The sequence below is a fragment of the Callorhinus ursinus genome, unplaced genomic scaffold, assembly GCF_003265705.2.
Source record: "Callorhinus ursinus isolate GAN/ISIS: 27379988/994484 unplaced genomic scaffold, GSC_fseal_2.0 scaffold12, whole genome shotgun sequence".
In the NCBI taxonomy this organism is placed as follows: Eukaryota; Metazoa; Chordata; class Mammalia; order Carnivora; family Otariidae; genus Callorhinus; species Callorhinus ursinus.
In genome coordinates, this window is record NW_027397074.1 from 44,971,891 (window position 1) to 44,992,958 (window position 21,068).

At 44.3% G+C, this 21,068-nt stretch overlaps 1 protein-coding gene across 2 annotated transcripts in view; it reads left to right on the forward strand.

Annotated features, from left to right (window-relative positions):
- The window catches only part of CHN2 (chimerin 2), a 289,625-nt gene extending 276,846 nt beyond the window's left edge, over positions 1–12,779 (forward strand). For both annotated transcript variants that reach the window (XM_025873087.2, XM_025873088.2), the window contains exons 10-13: positions 3,386–3,463; positions 5,843–5,980; positions 7,623–7,728; positions 10,958–12,779. In XM_025873087.2, coding sequence (XP_025728872.1) covers positions 3,386–3,463; positions 5,843–5,980; positions 7,623–7,728; positions 10,958–11,129 — 494 coding nt within the window. In that variant the 3' untranslated portion in view covers positions 11,130–12,779. The remainder of the gene's footprint in view (positions 1–3,385; positions 3,464–5,842; positions 5,981–7,622; positions 7,729–10,957) is intronic.
- Positions 12,780–21,068: the final 8,289 nt, after the last annotated feature.

Genomic DNA, 21,068 nt, shown 5'->3' on the forward strand with positions numbered 1-21,068 from the left:
GGTTGTGACCTTGGGGATGTGGGATCAAGCCCTGCATTAGGCTCTGCTCAGTAGGGAGTCTGCTTGAGATTCTCTCTCTCCCTCTCCTTCTGCCCCTCCCCACCACATACTCTCTCTCTCTCAAGTAAATAACTAAATCTTTTTTTAAAAGATTTATTCACTTTAGAGAGAGAGAGAGAGAGAGAGAGAGCAAGCAATCAGGGGGAGGGGCAGAAGGAAAGAGAATCCTGAAGCCAACTCCATGCCAAGTACGGAGCCTGATGTAGGGCTCGATCCCAGGAGCCCGAGACCATGACCTGAGGCGAAATCAAGAGTTGGCAGCTCAACCAACTGAGCCATCCAGGAGCCCCAATAAATAAATATTTTTTAAAAAGAAGAAGGCACAGAAAATAGAAACATTTCAATGAGAAGGTTCTTCATAGTAGGCTTGAGTCACCTTTTATCTGTGCTTTGTTTGGCTACTCTTCAGTATCAAAGTGTTCAGTGTTGTGGTGGATCGAGTCTGGTTGGGGAGAATTTGGATTGCTGGATATGACTTGGATAATTGGACCATGTATAAAGCCCAGAGGCTTTAACCATTTTTACCAGGTAGGCACTCTGCTATAGTTGGTATCCATTATTGTGTCCAAACTGCGTAATGTATTCTACAGATATTTATGCATTGGTTAACTATTCCATTCTTTCCAAAACAAAACAAAAGAGGGCATTATAAGCTTGTTATTCCAAGCCTTTTAGAGATAGGAAATCATTCCCTTTTCCGTGCAGGATGAAAACTAGAGCTATTCTGTTCCCTTAAGACTTGTTCATTTCATCTCAAATTGTACTAGTCTGCTGCCTTTGGACCAGTGTGCCTGTCAGAGTTTGGTGGGCGCTTTGGGATCTGGTGAAGGTATTGCTGCAGGGGCTGAGCTGGGTAAGAGTTGAGAAGGGGTGCCCTGACTCCGGATGAGTAGCTGGGAAAAGTATCCCTGGCTCCTGTTGTTTAGAGGGCTCTGCAATTTGGGGTCAGATCATCAGCCTCTCTGGAGCCTCAACTCAGGACCTCGGCTTCCCTGGAGAAGCTGCAACCATCCCATGGTGATCCTCATCAGAGGCGACTGATAACTCTGGCAAAGTTACCACCGTGTCTGATGTCTGCTGTGTCTGTGGGGAGCAGAGCACAAAGCATGCCTAGTACAAGAGCTAGAATAGAGCAGAGCAAAAATTTTTGCCAGGGGAGTCAGAGCAAAGGGATTGGAGCTGCACATGTGAGTGGAATCAGAGAATGGGCTGGAAGAAATTCACATGACCCCCATCCCCAGCTTCATTGCCACCTCTGCCAAAGTCTTACCTCATCTTCCATCCCTGGTAAATTCCTTATTGTTCTGCAAAGGCTCTTTCATGGCCATTTGTTTCTGCATGATGTGGCAGAACGAAAAGATCACGGACGTGGAATTAGACTCCCAGCCCGGTCTCACACTCGCAGTGGCATGACCTTGGCCAAGTTACCTGCTCCATTTGAATATGTTTCCTCACCCATAAAGTGAATAGAATCAGTCATAAGGTGGCTGCGAGGGTTAAAATGAGCTGATCCATATCAATGACCTAGCACGGGGCCCAACATATAGGACTCAGCCTATGTTATTCCTTTTGCCTTTTCTTGGAATGACCACCTACCCTAACTCCACCTCTGAATGCATCTGTCTGCCACCTGATTTCACCCACTGACTTCAACCACTCACTCAGTGCTGTCACAGAGACCCCCGAACAATAGTGTCTGCAATAAGATAGAAATCTATTTCTCTCTCCAGTAACGGTCCAGACCCTGGAAGCAGTTTAGGGCTAGGTGGGCAGGAACCCAGGCCCTGCAGCTTGTTGCTCTGCCATCCTCGAGAGCTGCCTTCTTCTGCATGGTCCCCAGTGGTTACCACCATCTCCTCTGAATTCCAACCAAGGGCAGAAAGGCATGCTCTTTCTCTTTAAGTCCACAACCCCAGCACTGGACACATCACTTCTGCTCTCTTCACATTAGCCAGAAGTTACTGGCCATGGCCATGGATGTTGTTCTGCAAGTCAGAGGTTCCACTGCAGCCGAGGAAGGAGAGAGCTGACATCACAAGGAGAGCTGGAAGCCTCTGCTACTCTGGCAAACTCTAGTCCATCCTTCATGACTTCCTTCAAAGATGGCTCTTCAGTAAGGTCTTCCCCCTGGACCCTCCCACCAATGGACAGGCTGGGCTTGTGTTCACTGCCCGATGCTCCCATGTGCCGCTGTGTCCTTGCCTGTGTTGTGTGTAGGTCACAATCACAGTGAGGCACACTTACGTGTACCGCCGACTAGAAGAGGATGACTCCAGGTGTCCTCGGGTGGGCCGACCCAGTTGATCAGTATCGGCAGCCTGGGCAACTGTACTGAGACGAGTTCTGAGACTGAGTGGGGCTCCATAAGCAAGGTCTCTGACAGTCCCAGGAGGAAGGGTGGCAGGATTTATGCAGTGCAGTTGTTATCTCTGATGCAGACCCTTATGTACGGCAGATAGCATATACTTGATCAATGTTTCCCAAATGAAGAACAGGAAAGTATGTCATCAAGAGCTTGACAAGAGTACCTTGCGCCAGCTGTACCAGCTACTTGTTTGCTCGTTCTTGCCATAGCTGGAATTTGAGGGCAGCTTGTTTCTGACCTGGAAGGTCTGAAATCTGACCCTTTTCCCTTCTGATCCTTTTGGGACCTGGCAAGGCCTTAGGACATATCTTAACAAATCTCTAAGATCTAGGAGCAGAAACCATATCCCTTTCTTAGCCCAAATATACATGGATCAAGTTGCCAGAATCATCACTAAATTTTTTTTTTTTACCTATCCGTATGATCATTTATTTGAAAGTATAACAATTAAATCAATCATATTTAAACATTGAACATATTATCCTATTTATGATTAAACATAAAAGGCTGTAAAATTTAGTTTCAATAAAATCAGGATAATATGCAAGCATCCAAGTACGTGTGTGTTCCTAGCACAGAGCTGCATGCAGTGTGGCACGTGGGCTAAAATGATGCTAGGGAGGAAGCAGGTTGCTGCCTAAAGCAGCGAAATCTCATCCAGCAGTCTGATGAACAAGGAGGCAGGAGACCGTGGTCGATGAGAATCTTAAACACAGGCTCACTTTGCGAAGCCAGGCAGGAAGACCAGATCCCTGAGGTCTCTACTGCAGCGCAAGCAAATGAAGACAGACTTGCCTGGAAAACTGAGATGGACAAGCCCAGCTTCTGACAGGAGTGTGTGTAATATACAAGAGCACTGACTATATTTTGCTCATTTCCTGCTAGCACACAATGTAAATATGAAATTAGAGTCCTTTGTAGATGTTTCAGGAAGCTAAAGTCTGTCTCTTTTTTCAACAGGATTGAAGTCGGAAGGCCTTTACAGAGTCTCTGGGTTCACCGAACACATCGAAGATGTCAAAATGGCATTTGACAGAGGTGGGCTTATGCTCTTTTGAAGGCCAGATGACCTATCCTTAGCATGCTTTCTCTTGGAGCCGGATTTTATTCATAGTGGGGATGGGTTTCAGAGCTACTGAGAGCCGTTCCACAGGAAGCCAAGGAATAATGGTTTACAAATCACATAGCTCTCTGCCTTTCTAGGGGAGGTATTCCCTTAAAAATTGTGGACAAGTGACCACATGGGGAAGTGAGTTAAAATACTTCTTGAATAAAATACTTCTTTGATGCCATTATGATTCTTGATTTGGTTGCCCAACATTTACAGTCGGCCCACATGGCCCCAGTGTCCTACACCCCCACCTGAGGACCTCAGTGACTCTTTTCCTTCCCCCCAAAACTCCAAAGGAGAGAGCATAGGATAGGGGTATGTCCAGCACTGAAACAGGGGAAGCCAGTGGAAGTCTCGGAGGTGGCCCCTTTTGTTATTTATAACTGTGACAAATGCTCCCTAGGCCATGCTATCTCTTAGGTCAAAAAACTTTGGAGCTCCTTAAAAATACAGATCACCCGGGCCCACGCTGGGGACTCATTCAGAAAGCTAAGTGAGCCCAAGAATCTGTATTTCTTTATTAATTTTTATTCAATTTATTTAAACAAAAAACAGGTCACCCATTTTTCCAACCCCTCACTGCTTATCTCTGGCAACCACTAATCTGTTCTCTGTATCTATGAGCTTGGTTTTGTTCCGTTTTGTTTTAGATTCCATGTATAAGAGAGATCATATGGTATTTGTCTTTCTCTGTCTGACTTATTTCATTTAGCATAATTCCCTCAAGGTCCATCCATGTTATTACAAATGGCAAGATTTCACTCTTTCTTATGGCTGAAGAATATTCCATTATATATATACCACACCTCCTCTATATTCATCCATCGGTGGACAATTAGGTTGCTTCCATGTCTTGGCTTTTGTGAATAATGCTGCAGTGAACATGGGGGTGCACATATCTTTCTGAATTAGTGTTTCTATTCTATATTTCTATTGAACAGTCCAAATAACTGTAGTAAAGCCAATCGGATAGAACCCCTAGCCTACTAGATAGAACCTTCACTCTGTAGAACACTAGACAAGGTCTCTGATGATCTGGCCTATCTTTTCAGGCTCATGGCCAGTTCCTCGGCCCTGTATACTTTGTGCGCTAGCTATACTGAAATACACCTTAGCTGTTTTCATGAACAAGTACCTTGGCTCACGTTGTTCTGTCCATCTAGAATGTGTTCACATCTCTGCCTGGCAAACACTTACCTATTAATCAGGTGTCCACTCAAGTCTTTCCTCGTTCATGAATCCTCAAGCTGACCCCAAGCTGACCTAAGAGTCCCATTGTCCTTTCCTGTGTCCGCTCCCCCCTCCCCACCATGTTTCCACGTCTCCAGCCTAGCAAAGCTTCCCATTTCCTTGTGACTATGGAGTTGCATGCCTGACTCCCAGTCTGACTAGAGCTCTTTGAAGGGAGTATGTCTTTTCTTCTTTGATTCACCAGCGCTTAACGGTGCCTGGCACATGGTAGAGTCTCAATAGATATTTGTTAAATATGTAAATAATGGGATCGGATGACCCATCTGCTGTACTCACTGTGTTCTGTACGCCAGCTTTCTTTATCCTCAGAACCAAATTTGCTGAGACATTTGTTCTTTCAATTCTCTATGTAAAAGAAAATGCTAATCATCTCAATATGATTGAAACTTTCTTATCCAAAAAATGTATAGTCTGTGACAGTTAAATTGGACTGATTTTTACTAATGGTAAAACAAAAAGTCAAAAATTGTTTTCAGAATGATTGCAAACATGGCTAGAATATGACATTACCCATACATGAGGGAAGATCGGAGTTTCCCAGATTAAAGTCCTAGGGACAGAAGGGAAAGAACTAAGATAAGAGAAATGTCAGTGAGCTTGTGAGAGACAATAGAAACTGAAGACATTCAGCAATTATGATGTGTGTGTGATCTTCAAATCCAAAGAATACTGGTGCAGCTATATAAAAGCTTGATTTTTATATTATTATTTCAGATGAGATTGTTATTCTCTTATGAACATTGGTGTCTAGAATATGAATTATTATGCTAAGTTTCTGTCTAGCAAATTACCAGAGGCTGAGCCCAAAGAACTACAATAAGTCAATTTCACTACTCTTTTGGCTACACTTACCCTCAGTCCCAAAATCCCTCTCCGCAAACCTCTTTTTGTTACTTCCTGCACGTTGTCGGTGTTACTAGAAGACTAGTCAGCTGGGACTTGTACCGGCACATTGCATTCACCATTGGATCTTTTTTTTTTCTTTTTTTTCTGGGCATGCTTTAACTTGGTGAAATAGGTCCTAATTAGGAATTGGATCACTGATTGTTTTTCAGATGGTGAAAAGGCAGATATATCTGCTAACATCTATCCAGACATAAACATCATCACTGGAGCCCTTAAACTGTACTTCAGAGACTTACCCATTCCTGTTATCACCTATGACACCTATCCCAAATTTATCGAAGCAGCGAGTAAGTATTGAGAACTAACCTTTTATTTATACCAAATTGTGAAGTGGAATGCTTTTAACTTCAGGAAAATTAAAACTCACAACTGTTTAAATTATCCCATGAGCACTCACTTTGCCAAGTGAGGGCACAATGGTACGGTTAATAGAAAGCCAGGCCTAGTTCACCAGCTGAGTTGAGACAGTACCCAGCCACCTCCGCTCCGCTAAAGCTGGGCACCAGGCAGTTCTCTCTCCATATTGTCCTTTCTGTGCTGGAACCGGCCCCGTTGGGGCTACTCTGCTATATGTCGAAAGCAAAAATGTGTCTGTAGTAAACAATCAGATGTTCTGCAATGAGGACTGTATAGATTAACTACTTATATCCATTAATCACACTCTCATTGCTAATCAATTGAAGTTAGACCCCAAGCTATGCCCACTGATGTTGTTCAAAATTGACAATACTGTGTCAAGTACTATACCAGGACCTCTCAATAATATCCTCTAGTTTAAGCTTCTCATCTACTTGATGAGGCAAATATCTAAATCCCCTCTCACAGAGCAGGAAAGCCAGTGTCCAAGAGCTGAGCTCACAGGGCCAGGAACTGAGCATCATCATTGTTGGTCTTCAGCCCATGGTTGCTCATTAGTGTTTGGCACTTGGGTAGACTGCTGTCAGGAGAGAGGACCATATTGGGGTGGGAGGTAGGGGGCAGGGAGTGAGAAGTGGTGCTGCACTTTGCCCAGGAACATAGGAAGGAAGGGGAGAGTCAGATGCTAGAATGCATGGCATAGAAATCAAGCATATTTTGAGGAATTTCTTATGAAAAGTATCTTTGAAGGTAAATACAATAATAAGATGCCTGATGGGGACAAACATGGGCAGGCTGGGATTAGTGCAAGATGTACTTTCCTGATGAGCTATGGCGTCAGTTCCTGGTAAGAGCATTCTTTCCTGGGTCCTGGTAGTCCTGTGTGGAGAAGGTTCTGGCAGCTCGGTACCCTCTGCCCCAGGAGGAATGGCAGGGGAACTTTCTTTGAATGACTGCCAATTCCTATCAGAGCCCTAAAAAGCAGAAGCATGCATGTTTCCTCCCTTGGTGAATGTGCCTAGTGTCTACTTCCTAAGCCAGACTGTACAGCGGGGTTCAGAATGCCAACACTTTGGTGAACAGCGCCGTGAGTGCAAAGCCAGCGCCCTGTGTCGTAGGGTGTATTCAGTCATGGAAGCCTTCCAGGAAAAGGCTTGTCATACAACTGCAGGAGAACACTACCAAGTGTGATCCACTTTAAGTTAAAGCTTATGAGAGTGAGATTTCTAGCAAGTCTGGCATTCAGAAGATGAGCAAAACCATTTGTGCCACCAGCAAACATCTCCAGGACTGCAGATTCCTGGGAGGGCAAGGACCATGCCCAGCCTCCTGTCACCCGCCCACTCGGTGTTCAATACATGTGTGGTTCCCAACCTCCAACCCATTCTGGAAGAAGGCAAGACACAAATGCATTGATTAGTTTAAGTGAAATGTTATCTGAAATAGCATGAACTTATTAGGCTTCCCTTAGGCTTCCCTTCCACCTGTAACCAGAACAAACCAAACTTGTTACTTCTCTGAAAACTTTAATGTTCCAGCATGGCACTGACTCCTTATGTGGGCTCTTCACAGAAATCTCCAATGCCGACGAGAGGCTGGAAGCCATCCATGACGTACTGATGCTGCTGCCTCCAGCCCACTACGAGACCCTCCGATACCTGATGATCCACCTCAAGAAGTAAGCTGACACCTCCTTGACACATCCTCTGTAAATCCTGTCTGCCTGGGACAGTGAATGCATTAGGAAGAGTTCACAACCTTCCTCCCCAACCCGCTGAGTAGACAGACTCTCCTTTAAAGTGAACTCTGCTGCCTTCACTAGGCCAGCCCCATTCGTAACTGCTAGAACCCTGACTCCGTGCCCAGAGGTGCGCCACACACTTTACATGGGTTATCTCTGTGAGGTGGGTATTGTTAGGGGCCTCAGGTTACAGACAAGATTGCTGACGTTTAAGGAGGTAAAATAACTGATGGGAAAGAGGTAAAGTGAAGCCAGGATTGAAATCCAGGCAGTGTGATGGAGAGCCCATGCTCTACCTTGACCATCTGTCAACACTGCCTCCATGTCTGCATCTGCCGCCCACATTAAGCCCTATGTATACTCTGTGTTCTGTTCTTCCTCCTTCTGCTCATTCTAGTTCCAGACTCCTGAGCCTGCCTTGCTTCCGGGCAAGCACATTCCCATCCTGATCCCTTGGTTTTCTTGATGAATTGGTGACCTATCACCGAGTAACAAATTGCCCTCAAACTTGGAGGCTTAAAACAATAAAGATTTATTATCTCAGTCTCTGTGATCAGGAACCCAGGTGTGGCTTAACTGGCTGCCTCTGGTTCAAGGCCTCTAATGAGGCTATGGCTGAACCTATGGCCAGGCTGCAATCTCACCTAAAGGCTCAACTAGGGGAGCGTGCGCTTCCAAGCTCACTCATGAGGTGCTTGGCTAGATTCAGTCCCCGGAGATGTGTGACTGGAGGCCTCACTTTCTTGCTGACTGTTTGCCGGGGGCCACCCTCAGCTCCCTGCCATGTGGGTCTCCCCACAGGCAGCTCACAAAATGGCTGCTGGCTTTCCTCAGAGCAAGCAAGCAAGAGCACCCAAGACAAAAGTTAGAGTCTTTCATAACCGAAACTCAGAAGTGACATCCAGCTGCTTTCGCTATATTCTGTTTGTTGGAAGTAAGTCTCTAGTCCAGCACATACATTAGGGGAAGGGATCACACAAGAGTATGAATGATAGGAAGCAGGGATCACTGTGAGCCATCTCAGTAGGTACCCACCACAGAGGGCTCTGCATTGGGTTGTCTGTTGTGATACCACATAAGACGGATGGAGATGTTTGAGTATTTACAGGACCTGGTTGCAGACTCTTTTACTGCAACTGTGGATCTCTTTCCTTCACTGTACATATATAATGAAGTCAGTGAGTTGGTCTTTGAGATGTTGGAGGGATCGGGGCATTTCCGTGCACCTTCCTCTGTGTTTTTGGAAGACACAAAAAAGTGGCCCGTTCTTAGATAAAATGAACCAAAAATTGTCTGCACTGACTAGTTTCCAGATCCATTCAAAAGTGAAAGGAAGCAAGTTTAGAATACTGTATAAACTCCTGGTGTTGAAGTTTTTGTTTTTTACCGTGTAAAACATAAAAATATTGATGCTCATATTCACGGTGATCAGAGATGTAACAACATTTAGCTCAGGTTTCCATTTTGATTCATCTATTGAATTTAAGAGTATCAGCAATTTTTGGATAAGTAATAGACTATGAATGCCAGCCTGGCTTTTAGTTAGCCATAAATTATTTCTTTAGAAGGAAATTAGTTCTAATTGTTACAGTTTGGAAGGCAAAGAATCATTATTAGGAAAAATGCTGATATGTCCCAGGTGAATCTTTAATGCCAATAATTCAGTATTTTTATCATGGAGGGTTTGTTAGCCATTTTGTTTGGCCAGGCATGGTGCCTGACTTAATGGGGAGATATGAGCAATTTGATAATGAAGAATGTTCCTCTTTTCTACCTCCTTAGCTTTGCAACATGAAAATAATGCAAGCTGAATTGGCCTTCCTAAAAGAATACTAAGTGGCCAATCTTAATTAGCTCCAAGAGAATAGAGACAAAGGGATGGCCTTCTGTGTGGAACTAAACATGTTTTAATCATATTTTGCCCTTCTATGGAGAACGTACTGTCTTTTAGTTCTATCACGAACATCCAAAAAACCTCAATTCCTTAAAACAAGACTCTAGGAGACTAATTTTATCCCACTAGGAAGGTATTAAGCCAGCTCTGGAGTTTGACTTTTATTCTTAAAGGCTTTGCTGTTCTCATCTGGATGTTGAAATGATGATTTTCAATTCCAACAATAATTACCGCTCCAGACCTCATCCTGTGGGAACTAGAAATAATGTCCAACTGCTTTCCTGTTTGGCCACATTCCAGCCATTCCCCTGTGTGATAATGGTCTGGCTATTCCTACACTCATGGCAGCCCCACCCTACAGTAACCTTGCCCCTCTGACACTATAGGCCTGCCAGGAGACCGGAGATCTGCCCTCAGCTTCCCTGCCGGAGCATACAGACCAGCAGGAAGCAGCTACGGGGAAGAAAAGCCTAGACCAAAATCTTTATGCCCCATGGGCCAGCTAAGAATCTGCGGCCCCTTTCAACCAATATCCCCTAATCACATTTCCACATTTATTTAGTAAGAAGACTGATTTTCTAATTTTAAAAGATGTGTCTCTACCAGATTCACTAAGTAATTCACTTCCACTGGCTGAAGGCAATGTCAACAATGTAAAAATAAAAAAAAAAATCAGAAAGTTACCTTTTTTAAAAAGCTTTATTTTTTTACTTATTTATTTGAGAAAGAGAGAGCATGGGAGAGCGTGAGCAGAGGGAGGGGCAGAGGGAGAGGGACAAGCAGACTCCACGCTGAGAGCTGAGCCCAAAGTGGGGCTCAATCCCATGAGCCTGAGATCATGACCTGAGCCAAAAATCAAGAGTTGGATGCTCAACTGACTGAGCCACCCAGGCGCCCCCCCAAAATTACCTTTTTAAAAATACTTTTCTAGGGGCGCCTGGGTGGCTCAGTTGGTTAAGCGACTGCCTTCGGCTCAGGTCATGATCCTGGAGTCCCGGGATCGAGTCCCGCATCGGGCTCCCTGCTCAGCGGGGAGTCTGCTTCTCCCTCTGACCCTCTTCCCTCTCGTGCTCTCTGTCTCTCATTCTCTCTCTCTCAAATAAATAAAATCTTTTAAAAATTAAAAAAAAATACTTTTCTATAATTCTGATTCTCAATCTTCTTTTACAACTTCCCAAACCAGAGAAATTCTTGGGAGCATACATGCATAATGAGTATAACAATTCATCCGCAAGTCTATGTAACATCTCTGTGTATGTGTCTGTTTTGCAGGGTGACAATGAATGAGAAGGACAATTTCATGAATGCTGAAAATCTGGGGATCGTGTTTGGGCCCACGCTGATGAGGTCCCCCGAGGACAGCACCCTCACCACCCTCCATGACATGCGGTACCAAAAGCTGATTGTGCAGATTTTAATAGAAAATGAAGATGTTTTGTTTTAATCCACCAGGGAAATGAGATGAATGGCCCCAGCCCCATTTTGTTGATAAGGGTAAAGGAACAAAAACACTTCTTACACTTGATTTGTTTTTCAAAGAAGTGACAGAATTTCCTGGACTGCAGTGGATTGTCAAGTCGGCTACTGTGTCTCATAGACACCCACCTCCTCCATGTGAGAACAGCAGGGGTGAGAGTGACCAAAGGCCCTGTCCTGGGTCTTTGCTGTGCCTCCTACATATGTCTGGTTTGCTGGAAGAGTGATTAATAAATCTTTCTCTAACTTATTAAAAAAAACAAGGTAGATCTTTAAGCTTCAGTCTTATCAGTAATAAAAGGGAATGTAATTCATAGAGGTACTTGATACAGTTATACATTTTCCACTTACAAGAAGAAGACAATTCTATGTTAAATGTTAAAAGAAACTTATATTGTAAAATGTATTTTTATTTTAGCTGCAAGAATGTTATTTTATTTCAGCAAATAGAACTCAATGCAGTGCATTGATTATGACCCTGTGTACCTTGTCCTGCTTCTTGCTGTGATCCCTGAAAAAGTTTACCATGAATGCAGTATTATCTTGACATACCTCTGTCCTTATCAGTGCTTTGCAATGAAAGTTCACCGGCCACCTGTGTCCCTGCTTTTGATAGGTTTTGCTGTTAAGCACTGGCATCTTGCAGTCGTACGGTATATGTTTATAGCAATCGTAAGATGGTCTGAAACATCCAGATTTTCTTTCCATAAAAATTTTGTGAAATCCCAAAGTATGTTTTGGCATTGGTTAGAGTCTTTCCATATCATGTGTGTATATCCCAGAACATGCAGAAAGTGGTCATTTTACATAAAATGATGTGGGAACACTGGTTGAATCTGGGCCATGTAAAAAGTTAGCACTTTCCCTATGTCTTTTCAGGCCAGCACTCGGAATTAACCGATTAATGGCAAGTTGTATTGTTGTCACATTTCTGTATTTATGAAAAGTGAATTACTGATTACTGATTTTTTTCCATTTTTGTTTTATAAACAAGCCTATTTTTAAAAGAATGAATAAGTTTGGTTTTTATAAATATTTGTTCCTCCTTGATACAAGTAGCTCTGTATGGATCATAATTTAATACAATTTGATCGTGATAGTTCCATCTTCTGGGTTATAAATTTAGCTTAGCATGAGCTTTTCACAGCAAGATCTCTATATTTGGTAACATAGGTAAAATATTTAAAGCATCAAAACCTGTAAATTTAAAATTTTTTTTTCTGAAATCCAACTACAATGTCTTTTCCTCTGATTGTCTGAGATGATCCATGTACTTACTGGCTAGTTTTGTTTTGGAGTGACCAGAAGAGAATTACTGTGTGGTGAGTGAGCTGAATGGAGGAGGGCAGTGCAATCGTCCTGGAGAGTTCCAAGGGCTACGCGGATGGACTCCGTTGGCACACGGGGGGGGGGGGGGTCAAAATGGTTCTGCTGGGTCCCTGCTATTGTTGTTCCTCCCAACTGTACAGATTTGTTGGTTGTAGCTTATGTACTTCTTGATACTGTCAAAAAATTATCTGAAAATGGTTTTATTTTGTGAAGTGAATAATACTTTGTAATTTATGATAGTGTAAATGGAAGGAAAAGCATTAAATGTATTAAATTCTTCTGTCTATCACCTTGGAGTGTGCAAAGAAAATTGGTGCGGGGGAGGGGTGGGGGTGGGGGTGGGTTACGGGGAGAATATTTAAAACATTGCTTCCAGATGGGTTTTGGCAATAGTTTCTATCCTCACCAAAACATGATGAGGAAACAGAAACATCCCACTGAGTCCCAACCCTCCTCCAGCTTCCCTCTGGAGAGCCTGCTTGAGATTAGGATTCTAATGCTCCCCCTTCACTGTCTCTAAGACCCACTGCATTCATGTTTTTTTTTTTTTTTTTTTCATTAAAGATGTAGTGTTTAGAGCAAATCCCCCTAGGGTCATCTGCAGGAGAGCAGAACAAGAGTTTTGGAGCCCGAAAGACGAGCTCAAATCCCAGATCTCCGTTAGCAGCAGCAGATGACCTTGGGAATGAGTTTGCTCATCTGAAAAACTGGGGAAAATATTCTGGTTAGATGAAGTGATGATCTAAAGTAATTAGTAATAGTTATTTCTTCTTATTATCATTAGTAAGAGTGATAACTTAGCAGGGGAAAAGATATAACGGGGGTAGGAAGGCAGAAGCATGAGAAGAAAAGGGCTTGTCCCAGGTTAAATCCAAGTTCAAGTAATAATAAGGGATATTATAACAGGGTTCTATAATACATAATGAGGGTCACCTAACTCCTTTTCTCGAATGTTATTACAACACCTGATCCCGTCTCCCTTGCTTCAGTCTGAATTCTGCTCACCCACACCTATCTCCCCACCATCTGGCAGCTTGACATGGCTCCTCTTACCTGGCTTGAAATTCCTACCACTGGAATAACTCTAGTAGTTAAGACCTGAAAGGAGGCAGCATTGTTTCCAGAAACACACTGTTAAATTGCCTCCCACGGGTTGTGGGAGGCCAGACAGGAGCAGAGTGGGTGGGAGAAGACAGTTCTGAGGATGGGAGGAGAAGCCATTTCTTCCTCCCATGAACATAAATGGGCACCGGGTCTCCACAGCTGGGAGGGGGCTGGTGCTGAATTACAAGGGGAGCAGCCTGGAAGCGCAGACGGAGGGAGGTAAGGAGAGCATAGGACAGTCGCACACCACAAACAGCTCACGGATTGTCTGGGCTGTTCTGATTCCTACTGAAAACGCAACCCAGTTAGCTTACGAATTCCCAAGATCTATCAATCCCCAAATTTATAATTAATCTTTTGATTTTAAAAATGTAATGTTCATTGATTTTCAACAACTATTTATCAAGCATTTATTAATGGGCCAGACACTGAATACTTGGAAGCAAGGAAGAAGCTTATCTCACTGGAAGAATTAAATTTAGTCCTGCTAGAGAGAGAAAGCTGCTTGTGGTGAGGGTTTTGGACTGTAACATCAGGGAAATGAGTGCCGCGAATTTTTTTTAAGATTTCTTTATTTAGGGGCGCCTGGGTGGCTCAGTCGTTAAGCGTCTGCCTTCGGCTCAGGTCACGATCCCAGGGTCCTGGGATCGAGCCCCGCATCGGGCTCCCTGCTCGGCGGGAAGCCTGCTTCTCCCTCTCCCACTCCCCCTGCTTGTGTTCCCTCTCTCCCTGTGTCTCTGTCAAATAAATAAAATCTTTAAAAAAGAAAAAAAAAGATTTATTTATTTGAGAGAGAGAGAGAGAGAGCATATGGGGGGGGCAGGGAGAATCTCAAGCAGACTCCCCTCTGAGCACAGAGCCTGACGAGGGGCTCAATCCCATGACCCTGAGATCATGACCTGAGCCCAAAATCAAGAGTCGGACACTTAACCAACTGAGCTACCCAGGTGCCCCTAATTTTTTTAAATAAACTTAATTTTGAAATAGTTTTATATTTACAGAAAAGTTGCAGAGATCCTACAGAGAGTTCCTGTGTCCTCCTCACCCACCCTCCACTAGTGATAACATCTTATGTAACCCTGGTACATTTATCAAAACTAAGAAACCAACACTGGCACATTACTATTAACTAAAGTCCAGAAATTACTCAGATTTTATGGGTTTTCTACCAATATCCTTTTCTGTCCTGGGATACCATCCAGGGCACCACGTTGCACTAGCATTAATGGGGTATAAGGGACAGATGACACAATCTAGTTTACATTTTTAAAAGATCACTTACTTGGCTGTGGATCCATTGGAGACCATGTGGGCAGATGCAGGTAGTGAGGGTAGATGCAGTTAGATGTTGTCCTTGTCATAAAGGACTGCGGTGATGTAGCCTGCACTGGGGGGTAGCAAAGCAGAGTCAGCTAGAATTGAGTCATAGTGAGGAGGCAGAGTTGAAAAGGTTTGGTCATAGATTGGATTAAAGAATCAAGGATGATTCCCAGGTGGCTTACTTTGACCACTAGATAGTATTTACCGAAAAGAAGACAGAAAGAGGAGTTGGCAGTCTAGAGGAGAGGCGGGAAAAGTAGGGAAGATGGTGAGGTCCATTTTGGACATGGTGAAACAGAGGTCGCTGTGAAATTTCCAAGCAGAGATGTTTCATGAGCAATTGCACTGACAGACCGCAGCTAGAGATATGTTTCTGGGAGGTAACAACCACGGGATTGAATGGAAGGACTCAAGGACACAGAACAGAGAAATAGGTAAGGGTCCTGGTTCAGAGTTCTGTGGAGCACCAACATTCAGGAAAGAGAAAGAGGAGCGAGCAAATGAGGTCTGTTCTAATGCAGTAAAATAGAGAGTCTCATGAGTGCAGTTTAGAAGGCCTCTCTTCCTTGTCTTCAGCTTTGCTTCACAATGTCCTAATCCATGTCTTTGTCCCACTTAGATTTACTTTGCTACATGTGAGGCACCACGTTCAACCCAGTGCTTTGGAGGACTTAGCTTATTTTGTAAATGCAAATGAGCCAGAGTCATTTTTCTTTTCTAAGTTTAGTTGAAAAGATGGTATCATACTCACGGACCTCCTTCACTGCCTTCCTACTGCAGTTTGTACACACTGCTCATCCAGCCCTTATCCCAAAGTGCCGTGAGTGTGGGTTCATCTGTCTCCCACTGAAGTACACACTCCCTGAGACCAGGAGCCCTGGATCCCACATGCTGGTCAGGCACCTTCCTGCACAGCCTGCAAGTCTCAACTCCATGTTCATCTCCCTGCTGAGACCTTCCCGGGCTTCTCTGGGCAGAGAACGGAACAGGTACCAGCCATGAACACGTGGAAGCACGGGAAACTTAGAGAACTACAGAGCTGGGTTTAACTAGAATGTGAAGTGTGAGGGAAGAGGGGAAGTGAGATTAAACAAGCAGGACTGTGCCAGGAACAAGGAACCTTGCAAGCCGAGCACAAGTCAAACTCAGGAAGGTCTGTCTGGTGACACAGGGAGGGTAGACCAGAAGACAAGACTAGCGCCATGGAAGCTAATCCGGAAACTGATAGAGGCAATGCCCACATGAACTTGGCTTCCCAGAGGAGCAATGGAGAAGAGTCATGGATATGAGAGAGATTTAAGAGGTCGTTATTGATTTAAGAGGTTGATTTGATGCCAGAAATGAAAGGAAGGAGTCACAAATGATGCCCCCATGTCTGGTTTTTGCAACTAAATGAATATTTAGGAAGATAAGAGAACATGGGAAGGGGAGCAGGTTCAGCAAGGGAAAATCATGGGTGCAGTTTGCAGGATGCATTATGGTGCTAATGGTTCGCCCACGTGGAAATGTCTGGTAGGCAGTTGGACAGATGGTTTTGGCGCTCAAGAAAGGGGGATATGCAGGTCATAACTGACCTGGTCAGACTGTATGGACAGGTGAAGTAGAGAGGACCAATAGTAGGTCCCTGGGTAAGAACAAAGTCCGAGGAGCAGGCAAAGTTAGAGAACATTGCAAGGAAGGTCAGGAAAGGTCAGAGGAAGAGGGAGAGAGCGGGAGTGTAAGATGAAAGCAGGGAAGCCAGAACTTCAGGGATGGAGGGAACGCCAGCTCATATGCAGTGGCAAGGTGATAAGGTGATGAGTCCCTTTTCCATATGTCAACTAAGGAGTCCCTCATAACTTAACAGGAGCTTTTCAGTTGGGATGATGTGGTGAAAGGCAGCTTGCTGAACCTTAAGGAGTGAATGGGGGTGAAGAATGAAGATAAAACCTATCATCAGAAAAAGCAATGAAGCTCTCTTTCTGTAGGCTTGTGCACCTCATATATGTGGTAAATCATCTACAGGAGCACATTTTTCATTGTTGCCAAGAAATTATTACCTTAACATACTTTCCTGAAAAATCGTATACTTCAAAATCTTCATAAAGAGTTAACTGAGTATTACTAGAACAGATTTTTGGTCACTCCAGTTAACCAAACATGATACCTGATTTTTTCTATGTCCTAATCTGTAAAATGGGTATAATCCTGGTTTTGTTCTAGTTCCCTAATCTGAAAATGGGCATAATAACAGAATATCTGCTCTCCCCTCCCTAGCAGAGTGCTTCTAAAGATCCATTGAGATCTTGAATGTGAAAACAGAAGGCTCAGTATAAACTGTATAGCAATGTACAAATTGTTAATTATCCTACATACACAGAACCACCCTTCCAAAACCAATCCTCTGTCAGTTGGGGCAAGCCCACATTGGTCCATTAATTGGCAGGGTTGGAGGATATGGAGGCATGGGATGGAGCAGGACATTGCTGTCAGGGGCAACACGGGGCTGCAAGAATCAGACGTGGAGGCCAAATAGCCCATCAAGGGAAGACGTTAAGACCCCAAAGTCCATGCAGAGAAGACCTGTGGCAAGGCGAAAATAGACCTCATCAAGCCAAGAATTCAAGGCCAGAGACCAAATCAGAAACAAGTAGGTGCATGCGTGCCTCTGTGTTGTGTGTGTGTGTGTGTGTGTGTGTGTGTTTGGGAGAAGGGGTATGGGGTTCCTTTCTAAGGGGTCACTGATAAAACCCATGACGTCTTTATGGGCCAACAAGTTCGTGACTCTGGGGTTGGTCAAAGTGATTGCCCCCCCGCCCCGCTCCCAACGTGGCAAGATCAATATAGTACCATAGCCCATAAGGACTGCTTCTTGAGCATGGATTACTTACTTTTGTTAATAAGGAGAAAATCACTAACCTATAAGAATTAGGTTGTCTGTTTAAAAGAAAAAAAAAGAAGTACTAAATTCAACAGTCGGGAAAGTGCTGCACATAACATAAAACTCAGATGCAAAGGGCTTGAACAATAAGGACAGTAATGATCTCAACAAGAACCGAAATGTAAAGCATCTCCAAGGCTGGTGCTGTCTGTCCATTACTCCACCATGCTCGGTTTACTGGCATTCCCCTCAAGCTCTGATAAACATGGCTATAAGTAGGCAGCCGCAAGGACAAGCAAGACAATGTCTCTCTCTTCCTGTGTGTCTTGTGTGTCCCATTTAACATCCAGAAAATCTTTGCCCCAACAAATTTCCCTTTACAACTCATTGGCCAGAAGTGCATCACCTGCTTATGAAGAAGTCAGTAACTAGGAAGGGAAAGAGATCACCCTGCTTAGTGTAGATCTGTGTTTCAGAAAATGGAATCCCATGGCCAGCAACACCATGACCTGGGACTTGTTAAAAATACCACTTCTCAGGCCTGACTCATTGAATCTGGGGCTGGGGCCTGGCAATCTGTTTTTAACAGGTTCCCCAGGTGACTCCAATGGAGGATAAATTTGAGAAGGCCTGGTTAAAAACAACACCGTTTCACCTGAACTGGAGATAAACCCATGCTCTCCAAGGTTTGGATACATGAAGCAAATCAGGGTTTGTTAACAAAAAGGGGGCAACCGTTTTGCAGCATTGGGGAGGGTTGTTCAAACTCTCATAGGCTCCAGAAGACCTTCCACCAAGGTCCCCCTGGGCCTCACTCCCATAACCAGTAGAACCGACTCTAATAAAATATTGTCTCAGCTGGAAGCTTCCTGAGGGCAGGAATCTGGTCCCCTCTGCTCACCACTCCACTCCAGGCCCTAACGGGGCACTGCGCCTAGCTAACAGTAGGCACTCAAACCTTTTCAAAATTAACAGCAGAATCCTTCTACAAAAGACTCAAATGTCCTGTAATATTTTGGTGCAGTGAGGGGAGGGGGTAATTCTAGAAGCAGGAGAATCTGAAAATGCATTTTGATGGCTCTTGTCCGCCATTTGGAGCTCTGCCCAATATGTGAAACTTTCCATTATTGAAGCTTTCCTGGAATTAGTTACCCTTAACTCACCTAATCTTTACCATATTCTTTCTTCTATGCAGTAGGAATGATCGTCAAAATAATTCAGTTTGGAGAATCTGAAAATCTCAGTCTTCAGTTTAATTGTGGGTTAACACAGCAGGTGCTGCCTCTCTTTGGCTGGGATCCAGTGCAGTGTAGACTAGAGGAGGTCAGGGGCTGGGTCGCCATGACCCCTGCGGTTACATCCAAGCTCTACCATTTTCCCATAGTGTGACTTAGGGAAAGTCATTTTACTTCTTAAGCCTATTTCTTTGTCCTCGTAATGCACTACCGTCGGCACTATTCCATGAAGTTGGTGAGGCTTCAGATAATCTACGTACAGCACTCACTAGAGTATCTAGGGCAGGTAGTGAGCAAACAGATGTTTGTCTAAAAACTCAGCCTCGGGCGCCTGGGTGGCTCAGTTGGTTGGGCGACTGCCTTCGGCTCGGGTCATGATCCCGGAGTCCTAGGATCGAGTCCCACATCGGGCTCCCAGCTCAGTGGGCAGCCTGCTTCTCCCTCTGACTCTCTCCCCTCTCATGCTGTTTCTCACTCGATCTCTAATAAATAAATAAAATCTTAAAAAAAATAAATAAAATAAAAATAAAAACTCAGCCTCTTGGGGAAACTCTTATGAGAATGCTTACACCGTCAGTATTCTTTCTTCTACGCTCTCAGGCGCCATCACTTACTAGCAAATCAGAGTTAAGGAATTTTAGCCAATTACTGCCTGAGGAGTTTTTAAAAGCCGAGCCACACCTGGCCGGTGGTGGGATGCAGTGGAAAGGCAGCATGGTCGCCCTGTAAGAGCCCTGGATTTAGAGCCACAAGGCCTGGCTCCGTCACAGGTCGAGGCTCTCAACATTTCTGAGCCTCAGGTTTCTCCCCTTTGAAACATGAAAACTAATGCCTGCCTGCCTGCTCCACCAACCTCACAGGGTTATCGCCGGGGCCAGATGGCGTGGGAGCAGGTGTGGAGGTGCCCTCACACACCTTCACACCGCTCGGTCCGGCTCTGCTGCTGGTGCCCCACCCCCACCCCCGCCCCCGCCTGGGCCCCTGGGCGCTCTCCCTGGAGCCCCACCCACCGCCCTGCAGCTTCGAGTTTCCGCGTACTGGGCTTCTCCGCCGCTGGCACAGTAGACCACTCCTTTCTTCTCAAACCCCCTTCTTTCCTGGCTGCTGTGACACCAGCCTCACCCCCATCCTCTGCTCGGCTCCTCTGCCCATTCTCCCTCTGTAACTATCCAAATCCCTTGGCATGCCGGCCAACGCTGCTCCTTGCCCTACTTTATCCGCAGGCCTTCACAACCACCCTGGCTCTGAATGCTATCTGTCAACAAATAAAATAATCCCTAAGATTCAATAAGCTACCCAGTGCCCTGGAACAGATCCCTTCTGCTAAAACCGGCTACCATGTGATCTACTGCCCATAGCCAAGATTCCTGATGAACACTCCCAGGACTCCATCACTCCGCTCTTTAAAATCTTCCCATCGACCATATTGGCACTGCATCAAAAGAATTTTAAAATTCAGAATAACAAATCAATGCAACATAGTGACTCAACAGTTCTCCCCATTACTCAGTGCTCATCATGATAAGTGTACTCTTTGTCCCCTTCACCTCTTTCACCCATCCCCCATCTCCCCCCCCCCCCCCGCTCTGGTATTAGTTTGTTCTGTATAGTTGAGAGTCTGGTTTTTTGTTTGTCTCTCTTTTTCTTGGCTTGTTTTATTTCTTAAATTCCACATATGAAATCATATGGTATTTGTCTTTCTCTGACTGACTTATTTCACTTAACATTATACACTCTAGGTCCATCCCTGTTGCAAATGGCAAGATTTCATTCTTTTTTATGGCTGAGTAATATATTCCATTGTGTATATATACCACATCTTCTTTATCCACTCATCTATCAATGGACACTTGGGCTGCTTCCATAATTTGGCTATTGTAAATAATGCCGCAATAAACATAGGGGTGCATATATCTTTTTGAATTAGTGTTTTTTATTCTTTAGGTAAATAGTAATGGAATTACTGGATCATATGGTAATTCTATTTTTAATTTTTTGAGGACCGTCCATACTGTTTTCCACAGAAGCTACCTATATGATTTTAGAAAAACTTTTATAG